At 52.9% G+C, this 11,686-nt stretch overlaps 1 protein-coding gene across 1 annotated transcript; it reads left to right on the forward strand.

Annotated features, from left to right (window-relative positions):
- The first annotated feature begins 293 nt into the window (after positions 1-293).
- PIK3IP1 (phosphoinositide-3-kinase interacting protein 1) lies at positions 294-11,686 on the forward strand. The gene is made up of 6 exons (XM_041003860.1): positions 294-502; positions 1,508-1,627; positions 1,736-1,858; positions 2,723-2,917; positions 3,026-3,104; positions 10,060-11,686. Exons 1-6 carry the CDS (start codon positions 415-417, stop codon positions 10,262-10,264), a joined length of 810 nt encoding a protein of 269 aa, XP_040859794.1. The 5' UTR covers positions 294-414; the 3' UTR covers positions 10,265-11,686.

The raw sequence follows: 11,686 nt of genomic DNA on the forward strand, positions 1-11,686 counted from the left end.
GCCTCTGGATGGAGTGTTCCTTCCTTTATACTCACACAAATGCAAACAGAAGAGATGAAAAGCCCCAGGGATGCCGCCTGCGCGTGCAGGTCTCCAGACCGACTGATCCACGGCTCAGCACAGCCGGAGTCTCTCTGCTTTCTCTCTACCCTTGGCTGAGTTTCCCTCTCTTGGCTCAGGGTTAGTGATCTTGCATGGCATAGGAGGCTTAGGACCCAGGGGGCGCCTTCCAGCTCAAAAAACACCTCGCGCTGCAGCAAGCTAGCTGGGGAAGCTCCCAGTTCTAAAGAGAGGCTGTTTACCAGAAGAGCATAACAAGGGCAGGTCTGACTGCAAGGGCTGAGTCCCGGAAGGCAGAGCCGCTGCCAAGGGGGGGACCCTGGTTGGACACTTGGGTGTTCAGGCACCTGCAGGATGGAGGAGGGGAGGAGGATGCAGTTGGCCTGGGTACAAACCTTGGTCCTCAGCAACATGCTCCTTGCAGAAGCTTACGGATCTGGAGGTGAGATTACAATCTTTCCTTTTTCTCCAACAACTCCATGAAGCTCTCAGCTTCCTAAACGTGGCTGGGATGACCAGAAGCGAAGCTTTTAGTTTATCTTTTGTTGTGCTAGGATAGCTTTTTTTCCCCCTCTTTTCTCTTTCCTTTCCTGGGCTTGTAGCTCCATCTTTGCCATTAAGAACAAAGGCAAGTAGCCACTTTCTCTTTTCCTTGCACAAGAGCCTATGGAGCTTGGTGTGTGTGTATCTGTGGGGTGGGGGCACATCTCCCCTACTCCCCAACTCCTGTTCTGTTCAAGTTCAAGCTCTTTGCACGGCTGTGGCTCCCTAGGGGGCACAGGCCCACCGCCCCAGCCTCCTCCTGTGGCTCTCTCCTTGCAGCCCCAAGGGGAGTGGGGGTTTGGAGTCACATCCAGATGAGACAGATTTCTTGGGAAGACGTCTACAAAAACCTTTTTGAACTGGCAGGAGGTGGCCGTAGCCGCCGAGCAGGGAACACCAGAGTTTATGTAACAGGGACGTTACAACACAGGTTTTCAGATCTGGCAGTCCACCAAAGTGCTCCACTATCTCCACTAAGGGACCCAGAATCGAATCTTCCTCCTTTTCTCCTCACCAAAGTGATCCCAAGTTCAAGAGTAGCAACAGCCCCCCTGTACACTCCAGTGCTTCCTGACTTAGAAGGGAGGAAAAAAAATCGTTCTCATTTTTGGAGCGCTGCTGTCAAGAGTTCCCGGCTTGGGAGCTTTCACAGACTGTTTCTCTGCCATCACTTGGGGCCTCACAGTCACCCCTGGAGGCAGGTGAAGTTTCTCCCCCCACCCCCCCCCGCAGGGCTGGCTCAGTGTGACCACTCCCAACCAGCAGCAGCAGCCCCAGCAGAGGGCCATGGCCGGCCGCCGTGAGGGTCCCCTGCCCGCCAAGCTCGGCGTCTTCCACGGGAAGCTCGTTGTCACTCAGGGAATGGCGGTGTGAGTGTGTGTGTGGGCGTCGCTCTTCTTGACAGGCTGCTTCTGGGACCACGGTCACCTGTACCGAGAGGACCAGCCCTCCCCAGCGCCGGGTCTCCGCTGCCTCAACTGGCTGGACGTGCAGAGTAACCGCTTGGCGTCGGGCCCCGAGTCGGGTGAGTGTCCACCGGGGCAACGGGCGGAGCCGGCCGACGGGCGGGCGTCTGTCAGCGTCCCGGCCTGGGGCCCCAGTCCATGGCGCCTTCTCTTCCATTTTCCTTCAGGCGCCGCCGACAACCATAACTACTGCCGGAACCCAGACCAGGACCCTCGCGGACCCTGGTGCTACGTTAGCGGCCAGACGGGTGCCCCTGAGAAGCGGTCTTGTGAGGACTTGCGCTGCCCAGGTATCCGCTCGAGGACACCGTCCCCTCAGGACCACCGAGGGAGGCGCTCACCGACCGGGGAGCGGCCGGTTACGCCCGCCGCGCACGTGCGCCCGCGCGACGCCGGCCGGCCTCGCCCCGCCCCTGCGCCGCGCCGATTGGCCAGGGCTGTCTCCAGGCCGCGAGGCTCAAAGCCGATTGGCCGTCGCCGCGGCTCCGAGTGAGCTCATCCTGGGAGTGCGCTTGTAAACAACCGTGGGAGGCGAAGCTGGAGCGCCCGGCGCGCGGCTGTCCGTGAGGGGTGTTCCGCGTGTGCCGATTCTCCAAGAGAGCTATTCTGTAGTGTGCTAAGGCATTTTTTTTTCCCCCGGAGGAGGAATCCTAAATCTCCGAGAAATTCAGCGTCCAGATATTAATCCGCTTTTCTTTTGTATTAGATCTGTTGCTCCCGCTCCGGAGCGAGAATTCTCTCGGGGCTAAATGAGATTTAAAAAAAAGTCAAAGTCAAGCATGTAACTCTGTGATTGACCCCAAAGCGTGGGCTCAGTAACCAATGTGAGCTGCTTAGAGGATTCAAGATGTCTCTTGATGGAGAGAGGTCGGGGGTGGGGGAGATCGCAAGAGTTTGAACAGAAAGGCGTGGGAGCTAAAAGGGAGACCCTTGCTCGGGCCTTGGTTTTTGTCCCAGCGATAGTGCAGCTTTTAGGGGAAACTTGTGTGCGTGTGTGGTGTGTGTTCGTGTGCCCCCGGGTTGTGTGTGGTGGGGGTTGGGGGGACCATTCTAAGGTGGACCCTCCTCATCTCCCCCAGCACTTCTGGGTCCAGGTTCAGCTGTTTGGAAATCCTTCAGTCTTTGATGAGAATTCTGTCTCTCTTCACCACCAGAAACCACCTCCCAGGACCCTGGAGCCTCCACTACAGAGACAGAGGAGGAAGCACCGGGGACGGAGCCAGCACAGGTGTTCCCTCCTGCTAACGCCCTGCCTGCTCGGAGCGAGGCGGCCGCTGTGCAGCCCGCGGTTGGCATCAGCCAGCGGGTGCGGATGAACTCCAAGGACAAAAAGGACTTAGGGACTCTAGGTATGAGGGGCCCAGACCCCCTCCTTCTCCTGCTTGCAAGAGATGTGGTTTGCTGACTGGGCAGGGGAGGTGGTTTGTGGCTCATGGGTCTCCACGTGTCTCCTGCAGGCTATGTACTGGGCATTACCATGATGGTGATCATTATTGCCATCGGAGCTGGCATCATCTTGGGCTACACCTACAAGAGGTCAGTAACTTCTCTTCTGGGCCCCTTTTGAGAGGAAGGGAGCCAAATCTGTTTTTCTTTGTGACTTTTTTACTCAAAGGAGGTGAGGTGTTGAAAGAATGCAAAACCAGCTTTAAGATGTAGATACTTGGTTCTAGTCTTGACCCAGTGACCCTAGACAAACACTTGCTCCTGTGCTTTTGCTTCTCATTAGAAAAACCTTGTGAGGTCTGGATTCTTCTTGTCCTTCATGCTCACAAAAGTCAGGGTTGAGCTGGACCAGGACAAAGACAGGAGCTAGTCCTGGTTTCCCACAATGGGTGACAGGGCTCCAATTACTTCAACGGTCAACTGCTGCCTTGTAGGGTTGCTGTTAGTGGGAGGTTGGCATGTGGAAGCTGGGACTTGAACCCAGCAACTTGACCTTGAGAGTCACCCATCACAAGCAGGGGCTTAACCACATGTTTAGCCCCCTGATCTAGCTCTTTGGATACCAGATTTGCTGCTGTCTCATGCTGTGTCTGTGTGGCATGGGGAGAAATCCGGCTGCATCCTCACTGCATTTCTGTGCTTTATAAAATTTTGCTACTGGAAAAGTTTCCCAGACAGCTTTTTTTTTTTTCTTGAATCATTGGAATTTTACATTTCCTAGTCCATAAGCAGTGAAATCTCCTCCAAGGGTAGGAAGCAAAAAAGTGAGCTGGAGACAGTCTATTTGCCATTCCTTCACACACACATGAACCCAGAGGGGGTCCTTGGGGGCTGGTGCAGCACAGTAAGCCACTGTCTGCAATGTTGACATCCCGGAGTGCCTGATATGAGTCCTGGCTACTCTGCTTCTAATCCAGCTCCTTGCTAATGTGCTTGGGAAAGTGGAAGATAATCTGAAGTAGCTGGGCTTCTGCCATCCCTGTGGGAGACCTGGATCGAGTTCCTTGTTCCTGACTTTCAGCTTTTCCTGGCTTTTTTCCTGGCTTTTGTGGCATTTTGGGTAGTAAGCCAGCAGATGGCAAGGAGTGTGTGTGTGTGTGTGTGTGTGTGTGTGTGTGTGTGTGTGTGTTCTCCTTATTCCCTTTCTCTGTCACTCTGCCTTTCAAATAAGTAGCTCTTAAAAAACAAAAACAGAGGCAAACTTGGGGCCATGCTTTGTGGCTGGGACAGCAGGAGGAGAATGCTTATTTTGGAAGGTCCCCTGAGATGCCGTGCAGAAAAGATTCTCAAAGTCAGCGATGGGATTCACTCCTGCAGGAGCGGCTTGCCCTGGAAAGTTACTTGCTGCCTTTTGGTAACGTCTAGGGATTTGTCTTTCAGCCGAGGGTCTGTGGAATTTCTTCTCTATGGGCTGTGTTCCTGTAAGGGAAGTGACAATAATCTGTGTGTTCTGGGAGTCTGAGCCCCAGCCCCCGTATTATATAGACCTTGGGTTCCTTAGACATGCTGCAGCCGACCTTATAGATGAAGAGGGCAATTAGGTGGCAGCAGTACCAGCAATAGCAGATATTTACCATATATTTACTTCAATCACTTTGTGTGTATGCATGCACTTCTTGCAATTAACCATGATGAGATACATGCTATTATCATTTCCAATTGAGAAAACTCGAAGCCGGAGGGGATGGGGACCCTGTGTGAAGTTATTTACCTATAAGTTGGTAGAGGAAAGTCCCAGAAGTCCCAGGCCTGCCACTAACTGGCTATTTGCTTGAGTCTGAGCAAATTGTCTCTATATCATCCCTGTCCCCTGGAGTATTGCTGTGGGGGTGAAGGCATGCAGTTGCCTAGTTCAGTACTGGTCACATAGTAAGTGACAGTAAACAAAAGGTTTTTTTTTTTTCCTGTAGTGTGCTGATGCTATGCATACTCCATTCCATCTCTGCTTTTCTTTCTCATTTTTAAAGACTGGTTTATTACTTTGAAAGGCACAGTTATAGAGACAGTGAGGGAAAGAGATCTTCCATCTGCTGGTTCATTCCCCAAATGGTTTCAATGGCCAGGGCTGGGATCCAGGCTGAAGCCAGGAACCAGGAGTTTTAACAGGGGGTGCCAGGGATGCTGGCATTTGGGCCCTCCTCTGCTGCTTTCCCCTAAGTATTAGCAGGGAGCTGGATGGGAAGTGGAGCAGCCAGGACTCCCAGCTGGTGCCCCTAAAGAATGTTGGCATTGAAAGTGACAGCTTTACTTGCTGCACTATAATGCTAGCCTCTTTACTCTGTTTTTTTTGTTTGTTTTCTTCTGTGATTCAGGATGCAGAGGTTCACAGAGAAGTAGTGTCCTAAGAGGTTGTTGCCCACAGTGGGATGACATGGCATTTCCAGGGATACCTGTGTGAAGAGTTAGAGGAAATGATGTAGTCCCAAGCCCCAGAATGCATTGGTTTGCTTTAGCCTTGAACAATTTTCTCCCTCCATATTCTCTAGACAGCATTTGGCTCTCCTCTAGTCTGGTGACAGTTTCCAGGCCTTCCTGGTGCTTGAACTGACTTAAAAAAAAAAAAAAAAAGAGTTCTAGATTCTGAGCTGGGGGCTGGTGCCCGGGGAGGAAGTCTAGTTGTCTTTTTCTTCTGGATTAGCTGTCCAGGAGCCTCCCTTTGCTTTTCCCATAAACTCAGGGCAAGGCCCCAAGTCACCTGACTCCCCATCAGTGATTACCCGTCCACTCCTTTCCTCAGCACAACTGCTCTGGGAACAGACTGTACAACAGGAAACCACATGTGGGCTGGAGACCAGCTTTTGGCTGCTGTCTGCCCACACCCTCCCCTGCCCCCCCAAGGCAGAGAGAGCAGAGCCCTGGAAGGCACTGTAGGCTGTGTTGTCCCCTCAACCTCAGTACCTTATCTGTCCAGCAGGGACACGTGCCCTCATCACACCGAGTAGGACACCCCATGGTTGTAACCACATTTGTGTGTGAGTGTGTGTACACGTGCTTTTTGAATAACAAAGGCCTGCTATATTGCTGTTTCCTGACGATCTCACCTAAGCCTGACACACTGGACACACTTTGACTTCCTTTACAGCCAATAGCTGAGATCTGGGAGAGTTAAGAACCATGTCCAAGCACCACAGCTAGCTCTCTGGATGTGTCTTTTCCTCTACCAGGGCCCAGCAGCTTCAGGTCGAGTTGCTTAGAATTACCAAGGAGAGCAGAGGGAAAAAGAACCAGGTTCTGTTTCTGGAACTGCCATCCATTCAGGATGTGACACTGGCCTCTGTTTCGTCATCTGAAAAACAGCATAGAGACAAAAGGCTACAAAGGATAACCCTCTGAGCTCGGGTAGGTCCTGAAAGAGACAACACTGCCTGGCTGCAATACAGGGAGCCCTGGGTTCGAATCCCAGTTTCTCTGTGTGCTTGCGTGGGTGATTTCAACTGCTGCTGGTTGTCTCGGTCTCCGCAGAGGTGTTACCACGGAGGTGGTGCTGTTGTTAGAGTGAGGTCAGTTGTGGTAGTGGGAGCGGTAAGAGGAGCTAAATGGGAACAGCAGCCATTGAGAAGCGTACATTGCCTAAGCAAGTGGGTGGCGTTTCCATTAACCTGGAGGGGGACACAGGAGGCAGGCAGCTGCTCCGGGTGCACCTGTCTCTGACCAGCTAGCCCCATCCTCGGTCCAGGCCCTAGAGCTCTCAGGGTCGTCAGTGCATGCCTTGGACTCTGCCAGAGGCTGTGAGCTGGACTAATGGGATGGAGCTTTTCCCTGGCTGGGGAAGAGTGGACAGGCACCAGGCTTCCTCCCAGGGGAGGGCGGACAGCCAGTGGAGGGGAGGGGGCGGGGCCGGAACAGGAGCTCAGCGCGGCTGGGTCTTTGTCCTGCTTGTCTAGGCTGCAGGATTCAGAGCAAGTCCCCTTCCCTGCTCCTAAGTGTGCTCTCTGCACTAGGTCCAGAGGGAGCTGATTTAAAAAAGGGGGTGGGGGGGAGACAGAAAAAAAAAAAAAGATAAATCAACTTCACCCCACCCCTCCATAGGAGAGGAGCTGAGGCAGAGAATAAGCCTTTTGTTCCTTCTTGGCCACAGCCAGGCTGGGCCCCGCCCCTCCGGGCAGAGAGGGGGGCTGGGCTGCCTGAGGCTCAGCCGCATGGGCCTGGAAGGCTCTTGTCCTCCGAGGGAGCCTGGCAGCCCCCGGATCTCCAGGCACCGGTAGCAGGAGGCAGGCACGTGCGGTTGGGTATGCTTGGAGGCTCCTATGCGGTTCTGAGCCCAGCGTAGAGGAGCCCCGGCTTCAGCTTTATCCCTGGCTGCTCTTTAGGCCTGCCGTGCGCTAGTAATGTGAATCGATCTCCCCCCGCCCCCACCCTCACTAAAAGACTTAAGGAAGCCTGACTGTTGTCAGCGGCTCAGCTGGCCTCAGCTCGGACATTTGCTAGTGTGAAGGAGGAAGGAGGAAAGCTGGGCTTTTGGGGTGACTCCAAAGCCCGAGTTTCTGCATCGGTAAAGTGGGGATATCATCTAGCAAGGTCAGACATGAAAAAGTCGATGCAAATGCAGAATGTGTGTGTGTCGTCTGCAAGGGGCACCTAGATGGTGTGAAGGCCATTGCTTGGTATCTTGGCAGCAACCGCAGAAGTTACAAGTTCTCGGCTTTCCTTCTCCCTGCAGCCCTTTTTACAGTTGGGAATTCGGGCCTTGGCAAAAAACACTAACTTACCAGCATACCATTACTTTGTTTTAATTTTTTTTAAAGATTATTTATTTATTGGAAAGTCAGATATACAGAGAGGAGGAGAGACAGAGAGGCAGATCTTCCACCCGATGATTCACTCCCCAAGTGAGCCCAATGGCTGATGCTATGCCGGTCTGAAGCCAGGATCCAGGAACTTCTTCCTAGTATCCCACATGGGTGCAGGGTCCCAAAGCTTTGGGCCGTCCTTAACTGCTTTCCCAGGCCACAAGCAGGGAGCTGGATGGGAAGTGGAGCAGCCGGGATTAGAACTGGCGCCCATATGGGATCCCGGGGCGTTCAAGGCGAGGACTTTAGCTGCTAGGCAACGCCGCCGGACCCTGTCTTACTTTTTAAAAAAAGATTGATTTTTGCTATTGGAAAACCAGATCTGCAGAGAGAAGGAGAGACAGAAAGATCTTCGGTCTGCTGATTCACTCCCAAGTGGCTGCAACAGCCCAAGCTTAGCTGACCCGAAGCCAGAAGCCAGGAATGTTTTCAGGGTCTCCCACATGGGTGTAGGGTCTCAAGGCTTTGGCCTATCTGCTGCCTTCCAGGCCGCAAGCATGGAGCTGGATGGGAAGTGGAACAGCTGGCTCATGAACCAGTGGCCATTTGGGATCTCAGCAGATGCAAAGTGACAATTTAGCCACTAGGCTATCACGCTGCCTCCCCCTTTTGAAAAGTTTATTTTATTTTTATTTGAAAGGCAGAGTTACAGAGAGGAGGAGAAACCATCTACCAGTTGGTTCACTCCTTAAACGGCTACAGTGGCCAATGCTGAGCCAATCCAAAGCCAGGAGCTTTCTCCAGGTCTCCCACATGGGTGCAGGGGCCCAAGGACTTGACTCATTATCCACTGTTTTCCTAGGCCATAAGCAGGGAGCTGGATTGAAAGCGGAGAAGTTGGGACACAAACCAGCACTCATGTGGGATGCCAGTGCTGCAGGCAGAGGCTTAGCCTACTCTGCCACAGTGCCAGCCCTATACCACTGCCTTTGATCTTCCCCTGGGTGTTTAACCCAGACCTTCCAAGTTTATCCCTACATTGAAGAATCTGGCTTTCCTGTTTTATGACAGGAGGTAAAAGTCTGTGTAGGGGCCACTGTTAACGGATCAACAGTGCTCAGGGGCTGTGAATCCCAGCGTGAGTGGGAGAATGCTTGATCCCTAACCCCATGAGCAGGGTCCCGTCATCTGCCCTCTGCGTGTCATGGGAGTTGTGCTGTGTGAGCTGGTGCTGTCCAGTGGTTAGGCTAATGAGGAAGATGAGGTCGACTGTCACCTCCCAGTCATGTGCAGTGGTTTGGGTAATGAACTCACAACTTTGCCTCCTTGGAATCTCACAAAACTAGCAAATGCGAGCCAGACTTCATGAAGTGAGGGATTTTACAGAACTGCAGGAGCCCTTTAGTTGAAGTCTAACTTTTTGTTTTACAGATGATGGATTAAGACCCAGAGTTGGTGGGGAAAGGCTGCAGAGATCACATAAACAACTTGCCTTGGCTGGTGGATAGGAGAGTTTGCTTGGGAAACCAAATTGAGATAGCCTTGTTTGGTGAATCACCCTAGTTAGGCCAAATCACGTTGCATCCTAGAAGGTTTTTTGTTTTTATTTTTAATTGGAAAGTCAGATATACAGAGAGAAGGAGAGACAGAGAGGAAGATCTTCCATCTACTGATTCACTCCCCAAGCAGCTGCAATGGATGGAGCTGAGCCAACCTGAAGCCAGGAGCTCAGAGCCTCTTCTGGATCTCCCACATGGGTGCAGGGTCCCAAGGCTTTAGGCCATTCTCAGCTGCTTTCTCAGGCCACAAGCAGGGAGCTCGGTGGAAAGCAGGGCCACTAGGATTAGAACAGGCGCCCACACAGGATCTCAATGTATGCAAGGTGAGGACTTTTAGCTGCTAGGGTACTGGTGCTGGGCCCAAGGCTATCGTCCTTTTTTTAAATATTCAAAAGTCAGACTTACAGAGGGAGACAGATATCCATCTTCCATCCACTGGTTCACTCCCCAAGTGGCTGCCAACAGTCAGGGCAGTGCCAGGCCAAAGGCAGGAACCAGGAACTTCATCTGGGTTTCTCATGTGGGTTTGGGGGTTCCAGGTACTTGGGCATTCTTTTGCTGCATCAGCAATGGTGCAGTTGGGACTCGAACCAGCACCAACGCATGGGATGCTGCTGTCAGCAGCTTTATCCTGCTATACCATAACGCTGGGCCTTAGGCCATCTTATAGATCTTGGAATTGGATGCTCCCAGGTCATCTACCGAGTGGCTCTGGCAAGGCCTGAACGTAGCATGTTCTCCTTCTTTTCTCGCCAGGGGAAAGGATCTGAAAGCACAGCACGAGCAGAAAGCGTGTGAGAGGGAGATGCAGCGGATCACCCTGCCCCTGGCTGCCTTCACCAACCCCACCTGCGAGCTGGTGGACGAGAAGACCGTGGTGGTCCATGCCAGCCAGACCCCGGTGGGCCCCCAGGAGGGCAGCACTCCCCTCATGGGCCAAGCTGGCACTCCGGGAGCCTGAGCCCCTGCTGTGCAGGAGCCCATGCAGAGACACTGGTGCAGGACAAGCCCCACCTCCTACAGCAGGGAGGATCTACACTTTGTGTTGTGGTTCAAATCCTACTTTTTTTTTTGAGTGGATCCTAATTGTCAGAAGCACGTGGCACGCTGTGGACTTTGAGGGCAAGGCTGGGCAGGGCCTTCCCATGCTCTTTCTCCAGCCCTTGGAAAAGGTAGTTTTGCCTATGGAGGGAGGTGGTGGTGGTGGCGGCTGCTGACAAGGGCTTCCGAACATTGCCTGCACCCCTGAAGTGTTCCCCGGGGACAGAGGAGCTCCCCCACGCTCCTCAGTGCTTGCCCAAGATGGTCTCCATCTCCGCCTTTCCATCTGTTTTCCATGGATTCAGTGGCGTACACTGTTATCCATAGCTACAAGGTCAAGCAGATCAAGAAGGGGAGGGGGGAAGTATATTTTAGCTTGTAAACTATTCAAGATAGAATTCCCTGCTGACCTCTGAGAGCCGGAAATGAGTCTGTGGAGAAGTCAGAATTTGGGGCTGAGGACAGGATGTAGGCTGGGTGTGTGTGCTCCAGCTTGCTAGCATTGAGTGATGTGCCTTGATACCCGTGGGCCAGGCCCGGGCCCAGGAACCCTTCCTGCTGCATAAGGGAAGGGGGTTGAATTGCACTAAACATTCCACTTAGGAAGAAGGTTGAAAGAAGGCTCTGCTCTTGCTTTGGGCCACAGGGGCTGCAGAGGTGGGCCTGAGGTAGCCCCCACACAGTGTTTGTGCAGGCTAAGCAGTGACCTCATGTTACGGGTAAGAGAGCAGCCAGCTAACCTGTGGAGAATTGCACTAAGGGACCCTGTGATTTGCTTCTGGAAATGAAGCTCAGAAGAAAGGCAACACAGCACTTCAGGGCATGTTCTGTGGTGGGGCCTCCAAGGCCAGCAGCGCTTTCTGAGGGGACAGCAGAGTTAGGATCACGCCCTTGAACTTGTAACAATCATGCAACCATTGGAAAGGATGTTAGGGCTCTTCAAGCATTTTAGGCCCAGGGGGGAAAAAGTGATTTTGTTCCTTCCCCTCCCCCAGGTCAGAGGGCAAGACACTGGCACAGGCAAGAGGAGGGCCCAGCTTTCTGACCGTGAGCAAGTGTTAACGTTTCTCCAATGCACTGTGCTGCCCTGTGCTGGGGGCTCAGCGGGGCTTCCTAGTGTTGAGGTCACACTTGGAAGTCCTGGCTGTGCTCCCCAACCACAGAGCTTCCCTCCCATACCCCTTCTACTGCCCCAAAGTGGAGTGGCGGGTGGGGTCCCTTGGTGTTAATGATGCTGGACAAGAGAACATTACTGGTTTCTACTTTTCTATAACAGCATTTCTCTGTATACATGTTTTATATACCTCATACCTGCATATATAAAGTACGAGAAATTGCTCTG

The sequence above is a fragment of the Ochotona curzoniae genome, unplaced genomic scaffold (assembly GCF_017591425.1).
Source record: "Ochotona curzoniae isolate NIBS_2020 unplaced genomic scaffold, NIBS_Ocur_1.0 scaffold_274, whole genome shotgun sequence".
Lineage (NCBI taxonomy): Eukaryota > Metazoa > Chordata > Mammalia > Lagomorpha > Ochotonidae > Ochotona > Ochotona curzoniae.

Bases quoted from the DNA above. Each gene is read 5' to 3' on its own strand.
- PIK3IP1 (XM_041003860.1), top strand. From the start codon at position 415: ATGGAGGAGGGGAGGAGGATGCAGTTGGCCTGGGTACAAACCTTGGTC. The intron at 1,628-1,735 runs GTGAGTGTCCAC...ATTTTCCTTCAG, and splicing joins GGCGTCGGGCCCCGAGTCGG to GCGCCGCCGACAACCATAAC. The intron at 2,918-3,025 runs GTATGAGGGGCC...TGTCTCCTGCAG, and splicing joins AAAGGACTTAGGGACTCTAG to GCTATGTACTGGGCATTACC.